Here is a 21,862-nt window from a genome sequence, read left to right as displayed (position 1 = left end):
TAAAAAATACATTACTGCGGAAGGTGGGCTTCTCACAGTGGCTTTGATGATGACATTAAAGCGTACCTAAACTCACAATTTTCACTTTACATAAAAGGGTGGACAACCCTTTTATGTAGAGTAAAAATTCAGTGTTTTTTTTTTTTAATTCTCCATCGCCTAGGCGGTTGAGAATGAATGGGAGCACAAAGCCTTCTGGGATACCTACGTCAGGCATCCCGGGAGGCTGTTGGGCGCTCCTTCTGCTCATGCCCAAGCATCTCAAAAACAAAATAAATGTTTTTGTATAGTCTTTGATAAACATTAGGCTTGGCAGCTTACTATATTATAAAACATGATTTCTGGGATCCCACCCTCTAAATTTTACATAAGAACACTGCACTACTTATGGCAAACAATAACACATAAAGATCATATAAGAGCAAGACACCAATCATAACTAATCCACACTTTAACTAAAATACTTTACCCAGTAAAAAGAGTTGGCAGGTAAACAAAATAAATCTATGTGATTTTATTTAATTTTTTTTATTAACACAGCATGGATGTATTTAATATAAATTTTGTTTGTATTTCTGTTAATTACTGTTTACTTTTTACTGATATCAGATTACAGATTAATGTTGACAGTGACAGCCGCATTTTGTGCCCTAGGTTTATACTCAAGTCAATGTAGTTTTCCTTTTTTCAGGCAAAAGAAGGTACCTGTAAAAGCTGTAAATGGTGCAGAACAGAACAAGTTTTACAGATGGTCTCAGTGACAGTTTGATCTGGCAGCACATAATTGGCGTTTTTTATGCTCTACATACAGCAGCAGCAACCCAATCTGTAATTTATCTTTCAGAAAAAGGGGTTTTTTAAAACACTTTTCAGGGACACATGCTTTTTTCATCAATGTACATATACATGTTCTACGACCATGAATTTTTGGGCACAGAATTTACCTTAAATCTATGGTAGTAGCAGATCCAAACACCTTTTCTAGTCCTTGTCATTTTTTAAATCTTAGAAATCATCTGGAAGATGGTGGGGTTGCTGTTTAACCAAAATGCTTTTAAACTGGAAAAGGGATACTTTACAAAGGAGGTCATTAAGAATGACAAGGAGACCTCCTTTAACATGGAAAGTAAAATCTTAATGTAGACTGGTAGGGAATGCCAAGATGATTATGATGCCTATGATTTGCTCTATTAATTATAAATATCTGTTCTCTTCTCTGGTCTCTTCTTCCTTTGCATTTCTTACATTTCATCACAGAAGAATGTTCCTTTACATTCTATATTAAATATAAGGATGTGCTTCTGAATATATTCCTTATCTCGAGAACAGCTGCAACTGACAGTTGCTATCAGATATTATTATATGTGGTTCCTGATCATCTGAACTCCATGGCATCAAAACTAGCTTCTTCTAGCAGTTGGAGGACACATAAGTATAGGAGATGGCTTTCAAACAGACATAGTTTCCTGAAATATGGTATTGGGCTTCATTCCTCTACTATGGTCACCGAGTGTCATAGATCCATTTTTTGCTGGTGGTAGTATGTCAACCATCATAAAGACTAATATTGGGGAAATATTATCCCCTAGGTCTCTTAAGATAACAAGCCAGTGCTTCCCTGCAATTTAAAAGGCAGACATTTACCTCTCCAGTGGTCTTGTCTCTTAGTTTCCTACTTTTTTGATGCTACAGCCTCATTCAGTCCCTTACCCATGCAACACTTCTGGGAGTAATCCACCATGCACTTTATTTTCTTTTTCTTACCCTTACATCACTCAACACTCAGCAGTTATTTGGGGTTTGGAGAAAGGAGCTACAATGCAAGTCACCACTTTATCTCTTCTGTGCTTAAGCATCTAAATCTTCTGCTATGACTAAATCCATGCTGGCTGTGGAAAAGTACATACAAAGTACTTTTTATACGGTACTTTACTCCAACTCACATAGCAAAAAATTTGTCCCAAACTATTTGGTACATTGCTTCTGGGGGCGTCCCATGAGGGCACTATGTTCCCCATTTGATGAATATGTCTGAAAGTAGTGAAACTCTTGGTCAGGGTTCACAACTTGATTTGGCCTATCTTAAAAACCAATTTGCGATGGGACCCTGTTGAATAAACCAATTGCTGCTCTCCTTAGGCCTGAGTGAAAACTTAAAGGCTTTATATATAGCGCCACCAAACACGCTATCACCAACTCTTAAAGGTCTCCTGTACTTAGCTTTCAAGCAGTGGTTAACCGAGTGAATAATATTATGGTCAATGAGAAATTTATTTTTATAGCACTAGATAAACATAAAAGATCCTTTGGCAGTGTGTTCACCCTGATTGATATTATGCCTTGTCCTGAGTTTTTGTCTGTTTAAATGTGGTTTTGTGGTTTCCCTCCTCCCCTCACTATTTCTATGCTCTTTCTTGCTACTCTTTCACTCCTGATAATTTGCTGTTATTTTTCTTTCTCTTTTTTTGCAGTCATTGTTTCCCCCATTTTCTTGGCTACCATTTTTTAAAAATTTGTTATATACTTGTATCTGACTTATATGTTCTGATATTTGCTGCCTACTTTTTTTCTAACAATAAAAGCAATTGTAAAAGGAACTACAATTATTGCAAAGCTTGTTGCCTTTTGTTGTCTGCAGTTGAAAGAATACATTTGACCCCATGGCACTACTTTGCAACTGCTTGTTTCCAATTCAGTCTTCTAAAGTAGTTCAGGTTCTGACTTCAAGACAACTGCTCTACAACTATATCGTCTGTGAAATCAAATGAAAATATATATTCTAACCTCTCTCATTCATTTCTATTTTATTTAGGCTGTCTGTGCATTTCCATAGTGTTTGGAAAGCGCTGAACTGCTGTGGTTTAGAGCACATTTAACTGTAGCCTAAATGTTGCATGTTGGCATTTATTAGGCCAGTGATATTCAACCACTGTGCCGCGGCACACTAGTGTGCCATGAGAGATCTTCAGGTGTACGTTGGGGAATTATCCAATTACCGTTGTTGAGTGTCTGTGCTGTAGTGACTGGCAGAGTAATGTAATACTCTTCCATGTCAGTGGGTGGCAGTAGGTAGCTTAATTGCCTTGTTTATTGTTAGAGACAAGAGAATTAGTTACAAAGTGTCATTTTGTAACACTTTTGACTTGTGTTGTGCCACAGGATTTTTTTTACTGTAAAAAAACGTGCAGTGGCTCAAAAGGGTTGAAAAACACTGTTTAGGTTACCACTAATGCTCACAAAGTTCAATTTTGTTTACATATAATTAAATTTACTAAAAACTATCCATGATGCCATAGTATTTGGGCATAATAGATAGGAGGTGCTACAAAGAACCCATCTACAGGTAACATTAATATTATTTGTGATCCATTTTTTTGCAAGAAAGATCTGTCTGTGCCCACTCACCCATTTGCTAGGGCAAATCTATAGAATCTTGGCATAAATCTAAATACGTAAAAATCAGGGATATTAGGCAGAACCAATAATGAGTGATCAATATTAAAGAATATACCAGTAGAGAGACAAGGCATCCATAACAAAACAACATATTCAGGAGGGGGCCCTCATTGAACGCCTTCACCCCCATAGAACAGGAAATGGAATATATAGTCAATTGTATAAACTATTTAAAAAAAACGCCATTTTGTTGTGAACAAAGAGAAAAACAACATATTCTATTGAACAGGTAAATAGAGTTAAATATTACAAATCATTTTCTTGTCCCAAACAAGTCTATATGGGAACATAATATGAATATAGGAGTCTGTATATAATCTATATTCAATCTTAGGTTGATATACATTTGTGTCAGACTTACATATCTGGATGATCTTTATTATATATTATATATCTGGTATATCTTTAATATATCTTAATTGATGGAAGTCCTAGATGAAACACAAGGAATAACAAACTTATCTTTATATATGTTTACATCTAAAATACATAAGAGAGTTGTTACAAGAGGAAATTGTAAAATGCAAAATATATTAGAAAAGCTCACCTGGGGTACAGATTGGTATGGTATGATAAAAGTATGACAGGTAGCTGGAGTGGACGTTAACCTAAACAAAATTTCTGTCCGCAGTTTCAGCTTTAATATGTTGTTGCTCCTTGTTTAAAGATCAGTAGTTCAAAAGTCCTGCCTAAATAGCATTCTGTATGGGTTACTGCACGTGTCTGAGGATTTGGATGCCTGTCAATTGTTTCCACCCTTCCTCAACTCCTAACATCCTCCTGGAAACTTCCCACCTCCCTCGCCGGTTCTTCAAGGCATCACTATATTAGGCCCACCAGGGTTATATATAATATATAATTATTCATACAATCTGTACCAAGTACAATTCACATTATTGCAGTATTACAGTTTATCAAGGGAGATTATACAAAAACTAATGATATATACCTATAGGAACAATATTGACAGTATTAACAATGTATTCCCTCTTATTCATGTCACTACACAACAGTTGTGACTACAGAAATAGTCAAAAAATTTTAAAACATTCAACATTTTATTGGTATTAATTAATAAATTATCATCTACGATACCAAATACCTGAATATATTTACGACATTTCATAAAAAATGTCAAACATCAAACATTTTTTAGATATTAAGATATCACAGAGACACACATAATCTCTGTTAACAGGAATTAAATGTGTGTACAAAAATCATTATCATGCATGCAAATAAATGCTATTTATGTTATGGCATTAGATAAAAATACATAATACATGTTAATTAGTTAATACATACAAGTTTTTTTTATCTATATATATTGTACTACCTACTAGACAGGTTCACCATCTCAACTAATTTGAAAAGAAGAGTATCTACAAGATGTGGTATAAAAATAGGTATAAACAGCCTTGAAATATATTTCTGTAAACATCATATACATGAAATATAATCTAGTTCAAAGTACTATATTATCATAAGAAAGCTGAGAATTTTTGCTATGCTCATCAAAATTATGTTTTGTGCCCACACTGTAGCTAACTGGTGTAACTATTTTTCCATTACTAATAGAATAGGCATGTTCATAGATTTGTTTTCTAAAAGCTTCTTTTGTCTTTCCAATGTAAAAACTTCCACATTTACAGGAGATAAGGTAATACATATAAATACATATATAATAAATATAATACATATGAACAGTTCACATGGTGTATTAGTAATAAAACTGATACATTTGGTAACTTATTGGCTAGGTTTTCATTGATCCACTGACATTGGTTACAGTTCCCACATTTAAAAGTGCTGTTTACTAATGTATGTGTGTTTTGCTCTTCTTTGGTTTGATAGTGGCTGGTGACTAGGGAATCTTTAGAGATGTGGACTTCCCAAATGTTACTTGTGGTTTAGTGTAAAGATGTTTACTAATTTTGGGATCCGATATTAATATGCCCCAATATTTTAAAATTATGCTATAAATCATTTGGTGATGTGTTGTGAAGCATATTATGATATGTTGTGTTGTGTTGTTTCATTTGCAACTGGTTTTCTTTAAAAAATAATTCCTCTCCTTTTAAAAGTTTTACATTTTGATATGCACTTTCCAGGAGTTTTTTTTTACTGTAACCTCAATCAAGTAATCTATCTCTATCATGCTTTCGTTTCAATTTCTAACTGATCATCCTGAGTGCAGTTTTTTTAGCCCTCGATATTGGCTATATGGTATACCTTTATTTGGTGATTTTGAATGTGCACATTTAGGAAGTAATATGATATTGCCTGCCATAACCTTTCTGAAAAGGGCAGTAGTAATATAGTTGTCATCTGTTATATTAATGAATATATCCAAGAATGGAATTGTTTTCTTATCAGGATTCATAGTATATGTTATATTGTAGTCTTTTCATTGGATATCCTGAAAAAAATCTTCCAAATAATTTTTCTGAGCTAGTTCATAGAATCAAAATGTTATCAATATACCTTTTCCGTGACAGTATATGTTTCTTAAATTTGGTAAAAGTGGGGACTGAATATTTCTCCCAGCTACCCAATTATAGATTAGCATAGAAGAGGGAACATTCTGTGCCCATTGCTACCCCCTGTATTTGGAGGTAGTATTTGTTGTTAAACAAACAAATATTGCGGGTAAGGGTATACTTTATTATTGCTACTATAAAAATGTTAAACTTCTCTGTAGCTGGATTTGTTACACATAATAAGGAAATAATTGTTTCTAACCCCTCTTGTGAGGTATACTGCAATGAAGTCCTTCAATGTCTATAGTAACTTATGTGGTGTTACAGGGTACATTCAAATCATTTGTGATTTTTAAAAGTTTGATTGTGTCATTCAAGTAAGATGGAAAAGTTATCTTAAATAAGCGTCAACTAATTAGTCAGCATTTGATGAAATAGATTAGATTCCAGAGATTATCGGTCTACCTCTTGGATTCTTTATATCTTTTTTTTTTATTTATTTGTTTATTTTTGATAGAGAATAGAAAGTTGGTATTCACTAATTTTAGGTGTACTGACTATGTGGAAAAATAACTTACTAAAGATTGCATACCTCTGATGACTACTTGTTTGTGAATATTTTCCTATCTATTTGGTATAGACTACTTATAGTTCAGAGTGAGGAGAATGGGTAGTCAAAAAATAAAAATAAAACAAATGCAAGTGAAACATAAATGAAAATCCTTGTTTTATTCATTAGCAGCTTAAAATGCTTTATAGTACTATTATATTTAATTTAGTTGATGTACTCTTCTAAAGGATCCAATGCGAGCATTTAAAGCTCCCCAGTCAGAGAACTTCTTATACTCTCCAGGTCTCAGGTAGTACTGACGTCCCCTGTAGTTGGGTTCTTCATAAAACATCCAATGACCATCATGTACGTTACAAGAATTAATGTCATGGTAGCGGAACTTCTCATAAACATGGGGGCAGTCCTCTGTAAATTCCATCATTTGGCCTTTGAAGTCTCCTTTCTCATAAATTCTCAGTTTAAAAGGGCCGTGGTGCTTTCAAAGGAAATGGCATAATGAGTAACATTATTTTCAAGATAACTAATGAACACTGAAACTGTAAAATACTGATATTGTTTTATTTAGGCTGTTTACAACCTCTGGTCACCACAGAGTAAAGAAATTTATATTTTTTACTGTGTTGGTACCTCTAACACAATCCTTCCTAACCAAGGTTTCCTAGAAGGTTGCTAGAGGTTGCTTGAGCTATAAGCAACCCGTGCCTCTAGGGTCAGTTTAAGTTCCTCAATGATCTTTTTGGCTATCTGTAAAGGAGGAATTCTTCCTACTGGCCAGCAATGTAAGAGGCATTCTTTCTATCAACTGCCACACTGATGTACTGTAAGCTGTGGTTATAGTAATTATAGCAGGGGTTCCCTAGGACCTGAAAGTTTTTTTCCAGGGGTTTGCCTATGTTAAAAAGGTTGAGAAACACTGACCAATAGTCATGACTCCCATGATAGATTCAGCACTTTTTCTGGAGATATAGTTAAGTAATACATAACACTTCTATGTAAATACCTGAGGTGTGAGGCGGCAAGATCTGATGGAGTCATTGAAGCCCATCCACTGGTGGAAGTCAGGATATTCTCCTCTCCATAGATAATATTGGTGACCTCTAAAGTTGGGATGTTCATACAGAATCCAGTTTCCACTCTCTACACGGATGGAGTTGCAGCGGTTAAAGTAAGAGGACATGTCAGTACAGTCAGAGCTGCATTCATAGCATCGGCCCTGAAAGTTCTTGTCCTCGTAGAAAATTATCTGTAGAAAGATGAATTACAGAATGCTAATATTTAGATTATGTTCTTCATATCCTAAGAAAAATACAGGTACAGGTACAGAAAAGTACTAAGAAAAGCTTATATTTGTATTAAAAAAAAAAACATATTTAAATTCACATTAACTAACTAAAAATAGTAGAATCACTTACCTTTCCCATTTTGATCTAGTACTAAATGTGTGAAACTCAATACATGGTCGGGACATTTATATAGACCTTTTAATGTTGATGCATGAAAACTACACTTTAAAGAACTGTCAACTAAGGAAAATGTATAGCTTTTGTCTGTCCCCTGTATATATTGGTGTTTAGTTATACCAAAAGCTACAGCTCATTGTTACACATATGGAAAAAAAAGAACTTTCTAATGATCAGCAAACAACGCTGGTTAGCTGACATACAGCATTGTACAAATTTTCCTTGGAAGAAGATCAATATATATTAGTATTTCAGTTAATAAACATAAATAATAATTCAACCAAGTAAAACAAATACAAGAAAACAGCAAATGACATTCTACATTTTGTTCTTTTTATTTAGGTTTCTAATAATACATTTTGTTCACACAAGATTTCTGCAACATTTACCTAGGGGTCACACATTTTCCAAATAATACAATTAGAATACAATTATCAGAAGGATCTTGGGAAAAAGTCGTCTGAATCTTGTGTTAAATAATTTATAAATATGCCCCTAAATGTTGAAACTAATACGAATTCACCTGTTCAATTTGCATCTATCTTTGAATTTCAGAATTGGAAAAAATTTAACTCGATTGTAGAAATCTTTACATAATTGGCATGCAGTCACCAGAAACAATAACGTCTCATGTAATTAATGCTGTTTTCAGCAGTTTTTTCCTTGTAGAACTGGGGCTAATTATTTAAATTAGAAATAAACACTCAAAGACTAGTATTTAGGACTCAAATATCAATGTTTAAAATCAGGATTCACGCGACTTATAACACTTAATTTCAAAAAGTTGAAAGTTGTTTGAATCTAGTGTGAAAAGATTTAAAAAACAGATTTAGGTTGGTTCCACATAGCAAATTTTACAAGTTCATTAATAATTTTTAACTGAAGGATGTTTTATTTTACATGATTATTGGTGGTATTAAGGCCTACAGCAGAGCAAGGGGACTAAACTGACAGGTACCAACCAGTATATTACATACAACCTATCTATATGGAAAATGAAACACCCTGAAACTGTCCACACCCAGGCTTTTCAGATGAAGCCCCAAATCTTCCAACAATCAAAGTATTCATGATTGTGTCCCAGGACAATTAAAACACAGGCAAATCATTCCCTAAAGAATGCATCTATAAAGAGTGGATTAAAGCAGATCTGAAACTCAAACTAAGTTTCTTCATGTCTTTTTTTTACCATATTTTTAATTCACTCTTTTTAAAATGTACAGCTTTTCCTATGGGGTGGCAACTGTCTCTCTATATAATGTGTTTGCATTCTGCGTTTTTTTCCCATGGTTCTGCAACGTCACCATGTAGTTTGCAGCCTTATTGCAGACTGCTTATAGCCACGTTATTCAACACTAATTTAAAAAAATATATAAGTGTCGCACTTACCTCCTTTTTGCTAAAGCGAAAGTGCCTCTCACACTCCCGTGCACCCCTGCCCTTCCACATTTAATCACTACCACCCCTTTCACCAGCCAATAAGGAAATAGCCTCTTAATCATCCCTGGCTATTAAGCTGGCTCAGACACAGCACTCAGGATTTGTGCAATGTGTCTCCACCAGTTCTGAGCCCCCTAGCTCTGCTGAGCATTTTCTATACACCCGTTGGGTAATTCAGTGCTTCCCCTGTCCAGCTCCTGTGTTAACCCCTTGTGGTCCGGTTTGCTATTTCCGAGCCAGGTCCCTTGTGCTGTTCCAGTATTCCTCTGTGTCTGTGGTCATCCCCCTGTCACCTGTGCCTCAGTGTGTCCTGTGTTCCCTGTGTCTGCGGTTTCCCCCGTGTCACTGGTGTCTATTTCCTGGTTCCCTGGTATTTGACCCCTGGCTTATGACCTGACCTCTCTTGCTTGCTGCCTGCCTCGACCAAGGCTTTCCTTGACAATTCTTCTGCCTTGTGATTTGGTACTGCGTATCCTTCTGCCCACCCTGCTGTGCCCAAGGACCGCAAGCAGGCAGTAATCAGAGGCGCAACATCCTCACCACTATGGATAAGAGCTTGGTGATGCTTAGGAATAGAGGTCAGGAAGCAGTACCAACTGATCCTTGTGATAATCAAATCATAGTGATCAATACCATGGAGGGGAGTATGAAGATACAAAAACTACCAAAAGAAAGCCCAAACTTTACCACACCAAAAGAACACATTTATTGAGTTGCTGTAAAAAATAATTGATAAATGTTGAACAATCTCAGTGCAAACAATTAAAAAATGGCTTGATAATGATAGTGGTTTAACATTCAGACAGGGAATGAAAAAAAATGGCACATTGATAAGCCTAAATGAATATGGTAAATATTTGTATTTAGAAATGTGTGTGCTTATATTTTTAAAACCATGCAGAGATCTGTAATGGTAATATAATCTACAATGTTGGGTTTGTTACCACCACTATCCTAGTTATGGGTGAGCTTTCAGCGAAGTGGGTGCTGAAATGTTTGAACAGTGATCAGAAGAAGGAATGAGTTAAAGCATCCAAAGCCGTTTTGGCCCATTTTGAAGCTGCACAGGACTTTTTGGCTAAGTTAGTGACTGAGGATGAAATCTGGCTCCACACCTATGAACCTGAAACCAAGGAACAGTCAAAGGAATGGAACCACAGTGGGTCCCCGTGGCCGAAGAAGTTCCGCACCCATAAATCCGCCAAAAAAGTCATGACGTCCGTTTTCTGAGACAAAGGCAGTGTACTGTTGGTGGACTACCTACCTCAGGGCTCTAGTATCACCGGACAGTATTATGCTAACCTTCTGGACCAGCTGAAGGAGGCAATTAAAATGAAACGCTGTTTAAAGTTGACTAAAGGGATCCTATTTTCGTAGGACAATGCACCTGTGCTCACGCCCAACATTGTGGCTGCTAAATTTAACACCCTGGGATTCCAATTGGTCCACCATTCCCCCTACTCATCTGACCTGGCCCCTTCGGACTGTTATCTGTTCCCCAATTTGAAGAAACACCTGAAGGGGTAACGTTTTAGGACATTTCTGACATCAAAAATGCTGCTTTGAGAGCTTTGCGGCCCAACCAAAGGACTTGAACGGTCTAGAAAAGCTGCAACTACGCTGTACCTAGTGCATCAGTCTCAGGGGAATATGTTGAATAAATGTGTTATTTCATAACTCTGGCTCTCTTCTTTCTGGGCAAAGCCAGGAAGACCTGGCTTTGACTTCTCAGACCCCTTCGTATTATTGGGATTCTGCTACCTCATGCAGATTTGTCAGGCTCAGCAAGTAATATAACCAAATGTTCAAAACCTAGAGCCTATTTTGTTGGTGTTGCTTGCAACATTAGAGGTGACCAAGGCCCTCCAACATTCACAGTAGTGTCATTCTGTTTAAACTGTTTCATGTTATCTGTTCATTTTAAAGATTAGCTAGTGTTAGTGGTCATATTTTTCTTTTCCTTTGGAAATTATTAGGGAAACTTTCCAAATTAGATATTTTCAAATCTTCGTTGGCAAATTGCAATGTTACAATTCAGATAGAGATTCAAAACACATAAACCAGATATTTAGGATCAAATTTTATTTCTGAAAATCAAATCAGATATTGTTTTTCATGATTACTGAATATACTGGACTCTTCTGAAGGAGCCAACTCTAGAATTTGAGGCACCCCATTCAGTATGTTTCCTGTATTCTCCAGGTCTCAGATAATATTGACGTCCCTTGAAGTTTGGTTCTTCATAGAAAACCCAGTGACCATCAAACACATGGCAGGAGTGGATGTCATTGTATCTGAACTGTTCAAAGACATGTGGACAGTCTTCAGTGAACTCCATCATCTGACCTCTGAAATCTTCCTTCTCATAGATCCTCATTCTAAATGGACCTCGGTGCTTTAAAAACAAGGGAAAAAAAGTGTATTTAATTGTAGTAGTTGTAGTAGGGGCTGATGTAGTAGTGTGTGCACATTGTGAATTGATAGGCAGATCATATTCCCTTAGGAGCCAACCTATACAAATCAGTCCTATACTTAGAATGTGGCGTAGGTCATTGACCATATGCAGTCGACTCATCTGTATTGCTTGCTATTGTTGGTATATATACCTGCCTGATCCTGAAGCACAGTTTTCTTGGGTGTTCAATTTTCTTGTTTGAAGCTCTTTTTGTAGCTCCAATCTATATTGTATCAAGGATCTGGAATATACCCTTTCTTCTTTATATCTACAGAAGGATACATCTCGAGTCGTGATTATCTTCCCTGAAGAAGCGAGTTAATCATGCAAAATTCATCGGTTTAATGGATATTGGATATGTTAAAGGATATTTTGTGACTGATGTAAAGTGTTTTTAGATTCTATATGAGCTCATCATTTTATGGAGAATCGAATAAATTTATTTGATGTTTTCTATCTGTTGTTTGCCACATAACTCCTTACTGTAGGTGGGATCTCTATTTCTCAACCACACACGTTTTGTGTTTTCTTTACTAATTGTAGTAGTTGCATTATACATTTTATGATAGCATGTTGCCATACTCCTACAATGATAGGATTCATTGTAATTATTATAACTTAGTTAATGTATTTTTTCCTTAAGGCAGAACTTAACAGCCAGTGCAAATTACATTGTCTGGGCCCCCAGGATGTTTTTGACATAATGTACAAATATGCACAGCATGTTTGCACATATTATACCATTTACACTGGCAAGATGCTCCTATTGTAGTTTAAGTGTTGCTTTACAGTTGTAATATAAGATTCATTTAGCAGTTCTTGCTAGTCACTAGTGACTTCTAACAGCCACTGTGCCACTGGTACCAACAGCGTATCTGGCAGTTACCACTAAACATACCTACGGGCATGTTCTTTAACTGGAGCAGGGATTCTGCTATGATTACACAAGTCATAACGTAAACTTGGCATTCACAAGCCAGTGTCTTTCTTCACCGGTTTAAAAAATTGCAATAAATCTTTGTATAGGAACATGTCAGAACCAATCATGAAATGCCAACAAATTATATTAAATACTGTATTCTTTCATTTGTCATCCCTGGAACTTTAGATTACAACTTGTGATGAGTATAACACAACCTATATTTATTTAGACAATAAACAAAATAGGGCACCTTAAGGATACTGGCACCAGCAAAATGCATTGAGAATATATTGTGATAGTCAAATATATATATAGTCGATTTTAATGTTAATAAACCATTAACATTTAGTCAATTTTAAATAAGAAAGGAAACAAACAGAACAGTCGGATATGGAAGTTCTATTTCTATCAGGGCCACTATGGAGTGACTGTTATATTCCTAAAACTAATATCACATCTTTAAAATTGTCCATGTAGGCCCATCTCACTGTTAATAACTGTAAATTAATGAGAGCTCATATGCTGACACAGCCCCATCTCCCTTACATAAAGTCCTGTTGTAGAACATTGCATACACACAATCACATACATCACAATAAATGAATATAAAGTATTTTCCTGACATTGTGTACTTTCTAAGATTATCCCAGCTTTCCTGTAAGCTTTATCTAAATGTACCTATTGACACACTGAAATGATTAGGATGCAATTTTAAGTACAAATATCTGTTCAAATACTTACTTGGGGGGTCAAGTGACATGACCTGATAGAGTCATTGAAGCCCATCCACTGCTGAAAGTCTGGGTATTCTCCTCGTCTCAGGTAATATTGGTTGCCCCTGTAGTTGGGATGCTCATAGAGGATCCAGTTTCCACTGTCAACTCTAATGGAGTTACAGCGGTTGAAATAGGAGGTCATATCAGGACAGTCAGAGCTGCACTCGTAAGAGCGGCCCTGGAAGTTCTTGTCCTCGTAAAATATGATCTGTAGACAAAAAAAGATATTATATACTGTGAGCTGTACTTCATAATAATTTCCCATACCATTAATTATTTTTGATGTTGTTAGTACTAAAGCTCAACCTGTAGCTACCTACTCTAGTTGCATTATTGCGCCATTCTATGAGTATGGAAGGAACCATACTGAATCATTAAACAATTTTAGGGAGGTCATTTTACATGGATAGTGATATCAGTAGCTTTGTATTGCTAACACTCATCAAAGGGACATGTGCTGCTAAAGAGAATCTTTTTAATACTTTTATGATCTAGAAATAAAACACAACATTTTCAAGTGAAAGAAAAAATTATAACTTTATCAGGTCTACTTTTTTTCTACTTTTGTTTATATTCCCATTAGGGGGATTACGACTTCTAAAAAAATAAAATAACCTTATTACCTTTCCCATTGTTGTTGATGATGGAGTAAGAGCTTGATGCTGCCTGGTGTAAAATGTATCTGTCCTTATATATACCTCCCATTGCTGATGCTCAAATGCATTGAATGTCAGATGTCAACTGTTTTATTGTGTTTAGTTAGGTAAATGTATGGCTCTTTCATTCACTGTGGTTTAGACTGTTCTGTGCTTACATAAGGTCATTGTCTCAAATTGCTTACTAAGAACTCCATTTAAAAAAAAGTATAGAAAGGATACAAAGCAAAACCTGAATCTGTCCTTTGTAAAATATTTTTTGTATATATAAATATAAAAGTTTATTACTGAAAATACCATGCAAATATAGTATTGATTAGATGACTACATAAATATCAAACTATGCAGTTATTTTAAAGTGACCCTTTCAGTGAAAAAAGAAGGGTTTAGTGAATAATTATTTCATTGTTGCTTTAATTCTTAGGCCACTGTCATGGGGGACATGTACCATGCAAATAAATCAATACAAATTATTTTCTTTTAAAATTATTATCTGATGTTGCAAAATGCTTTTTTTTCAGGTAGTTTTTGAATACATTTTTAATGAACTATATAAAAGTTAGAGAATTATTACTTGGCAGACAATAGCCACAAATGTTGTTTGGTTGACCAGTATGTAAGCAGCTGGGTTATGGCTCAATGGGTCTGATTTATTAAGTTATTAAGTTCTCCAAGGCTGAAGAAGATATTCTTTTATAGGTATACCTGGAATAGACTTCTTCAAAGTATTTTGCTATTTGCTAGTAAATGTTGTGAATACTGAACTAGATCCATTCCAGGTTTGCTGGATCACCAGCTTTGAGGAGCTTTAATAAATCAGGCTCAATACATGAGGGAAAGAGCAGGTTGTACAGTATTACAGTAAAGTATTTTAGAGACAATAGCCAGAAATGTTGTGTGTTGTCTGGACAGTATGTAAGCAGCTTGGTTTAGCAACAATATAAGGGAAAAAAACGAGCAGCTTTGTTTTTATCTTGCAGTAAAAATGAGAGGGGATTCTCAAACAAATCACAGCCAAAATAATATTGTTTCCCTGGATGGAGAGGCCATACCCACAGATAGACTGTACTTTGACTTAACAGTACTTCTTACTATCTTCCCCCTTAGATTGGGATCCATGGTACCAGAACAAGCAGGTGTTCTTTTTTTTGGTGCTTTCATGGAGGTAACTTTATTTTAATAATCCAGTGTGTGATGTGATGTGTGAAGATGTTGGTTGTGCAAGCACAATTTGTCCATTCAATTTCAAAACTATATAAAAAATTTTTGCAAATCAAATGAATATATTTCCCTTAGGCTATTGTTTGTATACCCCCTGAAGAAGCAGAAACAGTACTAATCTGTGAGACGCGATGGATTAGAATGAACCAAGGAGGGTTATTATACAATATTTCCAGATAATCCAACCAGCCTGAGAATCATAACTGAGAAATATATTTATTTTTCTAATTGTTGCTCAATTTTTTTTAGTGTTGAATAATGTCGATATACTATTTACAGTTGTGAATTGGAAACATTATTTTTATTGATTTTAAAAATAAATATAATGAATTGCTGTTAAAATCCCACCTTTACCTTTATGGTGAGTTTGTTTTTCCCTGGAAAGTATGGGAACAGCTTGAATATTCTGCAATATATTAATGAAAGGCAAAGCAGATTTTATCTTTACATAAAAATTAGAAAGTGTTATCCCAAAGACAATAGACAGAAATATTGTACAGTGGCTAAACTTTATAGCTTCAGAGGGCAGTGCAAACTTCCATTCCCAAGCATTACCATTTCAACAATGGGTTGCCGAGGATGTAACATTGGTTGGAGGTAGCCAAGTAGGTGATTGAGGTCCATCCAATTTCACATGTCATGTTAGAAAGAGCTCTAGCACAGTGAGTACACTGGGTGCAAACTGTTTTTCCACCTTTTTTTCTCAGAGGATGCAGTGAGGGTCTGAAAAAAATTCGAATGGGTTCTCAGCAGGGACTTCAATCACCTCAAACTAAAAGGTATAGTGTATATACTCGAATGTAAACAAATCCAAAAATGGTTCGGTATGATCGATCAATTGCTCTTAAATGATCTATTACAGTGGTTTGCCAACCTTTTCGGTTCCGCGAAACACTAAAATCAGCAGCTCCTGACTGCGCATGCGTGGGGAGCCAGGTGTCACTCAAAGGGGGAGAAACCTTCCCCAGAGTCATGTTATTATGACATAACCCTGTCCACTCTCCCACCGCAGATCTGAGCCTGCAACAGTAGAGTGGGCGGGTCCGCCCACTTCCCTGAGCCTGGGAACTGCACTGGGGATGTGGTCCACGGCTCTGGCCGGGCACCCCCCCAGCAGGGTCCTTTGCCTGACCCCGCTCGGGGGTGTGCCGCCCAGAGCCGCAGACCCCCAAAATTTTCTCTGCCGACCCCTGATCTATTATGCATGGTTGTTAGCCACAAGTAGATAGGATTCTATCCTCATGTAACGGTCCAATGGCAAGAGTTTGTTACAATATTTATTTAAGGGCACAGCACCATCCTCTGGTGGGATCTGAGCATAAACCAAGTGTTTTTTTTTATAATGGCATTTTGATGTCACATGGGTATAATAAAATTTTAAAAAGTGTTGTAAAAGAACCTGCTATCAATCAGTTGTTGGGGGTATATATTATTGCATAAAATATTTTTTTTTCACCCACACACAGGGTACATGCAAAAATGTTTGCATTGCTGAGTGCTGTGTATTTCGAAAGCTTAAATCTGACAGCTTTAAAAAACTTTGCAAAATGAAATACATTTTTTAGTCAACAGCAGTAAGTAAATATGGCTTTTGGAAAAAAAACATGCAGCTTGGGGTTATTACCTGGGGCACAGCACTGATTCTAGGAATAGCTGAGCCCTGGCAGTTACCTAAATCTCTTGATAGGGGAATTCTTCCCTCCTAGGACCATTCCTTCTTGCAGCAGGAGATTACAACCCAAGTACACCAACAGGAGACTTCTCCCTTGGCAAATACTGAGTTGGTAAAAAGTTCATGGTTAGGCCAAGTTCTATTTATTACATAGATCGTTTAGCTGCACCTGTTTTATCTATCCTACATAATAATTCCAGTCCTTATATTTTCGTAAATAACTACAACTTGTCTGTCTCAAGCTCTCCTGAGGAAGCCAATTAAGCAAAATGCGTTGAGAAACAATAAGAATCTTGTGTGTATTGTTTTCAAGTTATCTATCCTTTACATTGGACTTAATAGGTTTTTCACACCTAATTCAATAGAAGTATCTGGATAGCTATCCTAACATGACCTGATCAGTTCTGATAAGGTTGGGAAATAAAAAAATTACAGCTATTGTATTCCATATTGTATTTTGATTGATACCATTGATGTAAACTTCAAATAGTTCAATAAAAGTAGCCAAAAAACCCTCTGTTTGCCTGTCTTTTCAATATACTCTATAATCTAGGGACTGGCTAACAGCGTAAATTATCTTAAATTAACATTAGTTTTCTAAATAGTTTGAAAGTAATCATAAAAAATTAAGATATACAGTCTTCAATTATGTTGTTGGGTGTTGTTGGTTTGTACTGCAACTTTCCAGCATACATTTTCCTTAATTCATTATTTAGGAAGATGGGGCAATTGACATCCACATCAGAAGAATAGAAGCTATGCTTTCTTTTAAGCTTTATTTTGCCTGTTAACAGGCATCAGTCAGGAATTTTAGGGAAAAGAAAGAAAAAAAGAAAGTTAAGAATCTCCAAGCTCTGTCTCCAAAGTAGCAGCAAAAGAAAGTATACATTAGTAATATTATAATCAAAAAGGTGCTTGATCTTCCTGAATGTATTGAGAGTGCTAATACGTGTTAAGTGTTTGTATTCTTTAGTGTAAAAAGATTAAATCTGACAAATCAGGAATGCACTAGCCTTAGATGGTCATGAACAACAAGACAGTATACATGTGCCATGAATGGCAGTTATAATACAGTAGCCTTCACAGGGGTGCTTGAAAGTTTGTAAATCCTTTCACAATTTTTTTTTTACTTGTATGTGAATGTGATCAAAAACATCATCTGATTTACCTAAAAGTAGATTATTAAAAATGATCCAATAACATATCTGTGTGTAGCAAATGTAAGTAAATAGTGCTCTCAGTATTTAGTGGGACCCCCCCCTGTGTAACGATAACTGAAAATAAAGGTTTGTAACTGTTAATCAGTCCTGCACATTGACTTTGAAGTATTTAGCCGGTTCTCCATACAGAACCGATTCAGCTCTTGGATGTTGGTGGGTCCTCTCACATGAACCATTCATTTTATGGTTTATTTTTCTTTAACCATTATTTGCTTAAAAGAAAAAATGCGTTCAGAAATAACAAGTACATGAAGTGATAAAGAAAACATGAAAGAGATGTGTTTTACATTTTTGTTAATTGTTAGTTTAAGTTATTTTTTATTGCTGCTGCTATGTTTTGTCTGGTGTTGGTGTTTTAAAAGATAAATACACTTATTTTTATTTATTATTTTTCTATATCTATATTTTCTTTTTGGCTTAGTTTTATATACACTCTCCCAGGACAGCTCATCGGGTTTTATACTTTTAGCCTTTAGTCTCAATCCAGTGATTTTTACTCTGCCATCCCACTCCGAGTTGCATAGCCTTTATCCAGAAAATTGCCACATTACAATGTACATGTAAGCTGCACCCCATTTATTCTATAGGAAAGCCATACTTCTAGCAAAGTATGAGTGCAGTATTCCCTTAGGAATAAATGAAGCAGCGGACATTTTAGGAGTGGCCTTGAAGTGGGGTTGCACAGAATAGATAGATTAACTTGGGTTAAAACAAAGTTTACAAATGTATACAAATAGGTAAGGTATGCTTTAGGGTTCAAAGTATCTCATAGTTTCACTTTAGTGTCATCATATTCACCATGATGTAAAAGTGAAGTTTGGCTCTTCAAAAAAATCCAGTAACCCTCAAAGATGTTGCAAGAATGTAAAACATTATATTGGAAGTTATCAAATACATGAGAACAGTCTTTAGTGAACTCCCTCATTTGACCCTGGAAATCTTCTTTCTCATAAATCCTGATCCTAAATGATCCATGTTTCTAGGAGAAAAATAAAACAAATGTAATCAGCATTCAGATAGAGAACAAAAGCATTGATATGGTATTTATCTTACAACTACACATTTGTTATATATTTAATTGTACCTAATACAAAAACTGATTTAAAGTACAGCTTTAAAGGTGTGTTTTTGAGTGTGTCAATTTCCCTGATCTGCAGAACTCTGGAAAACAGGTAAACTACTTGAAACTTTATGTATAAAGGTGTTTAAAATCATTCTAATACAAGTTTTTCAAAAAAGTTTAAAGCCTATATGAAAAGAAGTATGCCAAGCCAAGCACACGCACACGTAAGAAGACTACACCGCGGATGAGTGGAAGACTGAGGCTGCTCGCTTGCAGTCACGGTTGGAAAAAACCTTTCCTTGGACACCTTGTTTATTCTGGCCTAGTATGCCTTCTTGATCTTCTGAAATGGCTTAGTAGTCCAAAAAGTTTGCCGACCCCTGGAATAAGGCTTCTGATCACTTACCATCATGATTTGCAGTCCTACTGCATTGGGAAGATGTTGGAGGTAAGAAGAGTAACAGGGTGCATCAAAATGTGTATATGAGGAGAGGAATGCATGGTAAGTGGAGACCTTCATGTTTTTTTTAGTGTGCTTGTAAAAATGTTCCTTTTAGCATCAATATTACATTAATAATATGACAATATGGACTTTTTTACTATCTTCATCTGCATGCATGTTCTAGAGCAGTTCAGCACCAACTCTCATGGGCCTTACACAATTCAGGATTTTCATATGAATAGGATCAATTTCTGATGCTTTTTAAACCATACTTTACCTAATGTCTGTTAGAGAAATAAATAAAATTGGTGCAGATCCTGATTCTCAGAGTTGGACACCACTGTTCTAGGGCAATCACTCGGGGTACCTAAAGTCAATGAATCAGTATAATATACTGGTAAAAAGAATGAGGCTATACAATGGCATCACATATTTCTTTCTTAATTATTGATATTTGGGTACACAAAATTTAGAATTATTTTAAAGATGTCTGGTAAATGTAAAATAAAAAGTTACACATTAGATATTTTGATGGAATCCAGGTAAGGCTGGCACTCAAAAACATCGAAGAATGTGCTCAGTTTCTCAGGTTTTCTCCAGAAAAATGTGTTTTGTGTTCTATCTAACAAATGTATATGGAGAAGGGGTGTGAAACTTTCAGACCTTGTTATTTATTGATGTTTATTTTACCAATCATTTTTAGTAAATTACATCCCAGAGATTTTTTAACATATTATCGTTGTGCTCATACATTTAAACACCCATTCAGATGCATGATATATGAACAATTTTGTAACCTGCCTCACTCCTCCAGAAACAATATTATTTTGAATGAATTTTCATTAAGTACCAGTATATGCGATTACTAATTACTTTGTTTATCATACATGAGAAATTAGTTGACAGGATCTGACAGTGTCATTATATCCCATCCAATGTTTAAATTCAGGATATTCTCCTTTTTCCCTTTTGATATTTTGCACTGGATTTTGCTCTGGTCTATGTCAGGCCCTTTTCTTGCCTGATATATCAATGTTTAAAAGCACTAATCATACAATGAAAGGAAAATATTTATTAAAAACACTGATCAAACTTTTAAATTCAGATATTGAAGTTATGGCTGTGGCCTGCTAGTTTCTTTTACAGGGTTAATTTTACCTGACCATTTATTGACACTGTCAGGTATTGAACTCCTATTTACATACTGTTATGCATTAAATTTAAGATTAGGTCTTTTAACACCATTGCTTAGTAGCTTAGGTGAACATTTCTAGGGTCTTTAAATACACCTTCTAGTGCTGATGTCACTATTTAAGATGGATGAAGTCAATTTATTGGTGTTAAGCCATGGGTGTGAAAAGTTGTTTCATAGAAAACCAAGACTATTGTTTTTACATGTGGCTGCATGAATAGCTATCACTACCCCTGTATTGAAGTCTGAGAGCATAAAACAGGAAACAATGTTCAAAAGGTATGTTTCATTCTTGCTCACACTGGCAGACTTTAAAATAATAAACATGCCAAAAAACGTATTCATTGGAAATTACAGATCTCTTTCCTTAAAAAATTAGTGTACAGTTATTTCTTTCAGCTTTTTATATTAGAGTTAGATTTCTATTGGGATTTTATATCTGTCCGTGACCCTTTGATTTATGCCTGTAAAAAAAAAAAGGGAATATGTGGTTGTGTTTAGAACAGAAGCGTGCTGACTTGCACTAATCTTAATTTAATCTTAATATTTTTTGTTCTAAAGAAATTATTTTCTTTCCAAGATGACCAAAACATTATTTACTAAATGCAAATATAAAACCAGTATTATCTAGTGCAGAGGTTGCCAACTGGTAGTAAATTTTTGGTGGCTCTGGCCGGTGCATCCCCCAGCGGAGTTAGGTAAAGGACCCTGCTGGGGGGCACACTGGCCAGATCCACGGACCATGTTTCCCGTACGGATCGCAGGCTCAGACCTGGGATGGGAGAGTGGCCGGGTCTGGCATCATGACGTCACTCTGGGGAAAGTGTCTTCCTCTT

General features: G+C 35.6%; 2 protein-coding genes across 3 annotated transcripts; both read right to left on the bottom strand.

Moving 5' to 3' along the window:
- Positions 1-6,650: 6,650 nt before the first annotated feature.
- LOC140335752 (gamma-crystallin-3-like) lies at positions 6,651-9,601 on the bottom strand. 2 transcript variants are annotated; one of them, XM_072418666.1, is made up of 3 exons: positions 9,357-9,601; positions 7,508-7,750; positions 6,651-6,982 (listed from the first exon to the last, which is right to left on the bottom strand). In XM_072418666.1, the coding sequence occupies exons 1-3, from the start codon at positions 9,414-9,416 to the stop codon at positions 6,707-6,709; spliced, it is 579 nt and encodes a 192-aa protein (XP_072274767.1). In that variant the 5' UTR covers positions 9,417-9,601; the 3' UTR covers positions 6,651-6,706. The 2 variants fall into 2 exon arrangements, with proteins under 2 accessions (XP_072274767.1, XP_072274768.1); XM_072418667.1 differs by lacking the exon at positions 9,357-9,601 and adding an exon at positions 7,920-7,959.
- A 1,873-nt stretch (positions 9,602-11,474) lies between these two features.
- On the bottom strand, positions 11,475-14,288 carry LOC140335753 (gamma-crystallin-3-like). The gene is made up of 3 exons (XM_072418668.1): positions 14,184-14,288; positions 13,526-13,768; positions 11,475-11,802 (listed from the first exon to the last, which is right to left on the bottom strand). The coding sequence occupies exons 1-3, from the start codon at positions 14,190-14,192 to the stop codon at positions 11,527-11,529; spliced, it is 528 nt and encodes a 175-aa protein (XP_072274769.1). The 5' UTR covers positions 14,193-14,288; the 3' UTR covers positions 11,475-11,526.
- Positions 14,289-21,862: the final 7,574 nt, after the last annotated feature.

The sequence above is a fragment of the Pyxicephalus adspersus genome, chromosome 7 (assembly GCF_032062135.1).
Source record: "Pyxicephalus adspersus chromosome 7, UCB_Pads_2.0, whole genome shotgun sequence".
Classification (NCBI taxonomy): Eukaryota; Metazoa; Chordata; class Amphibia; order Anura; family Pyxicephalidae; genus Pyxicephalus; species Pyxicephalus adspersus.
This window is presented reverse-complemented; position numbering and strand designations above follow the sequence as displayed.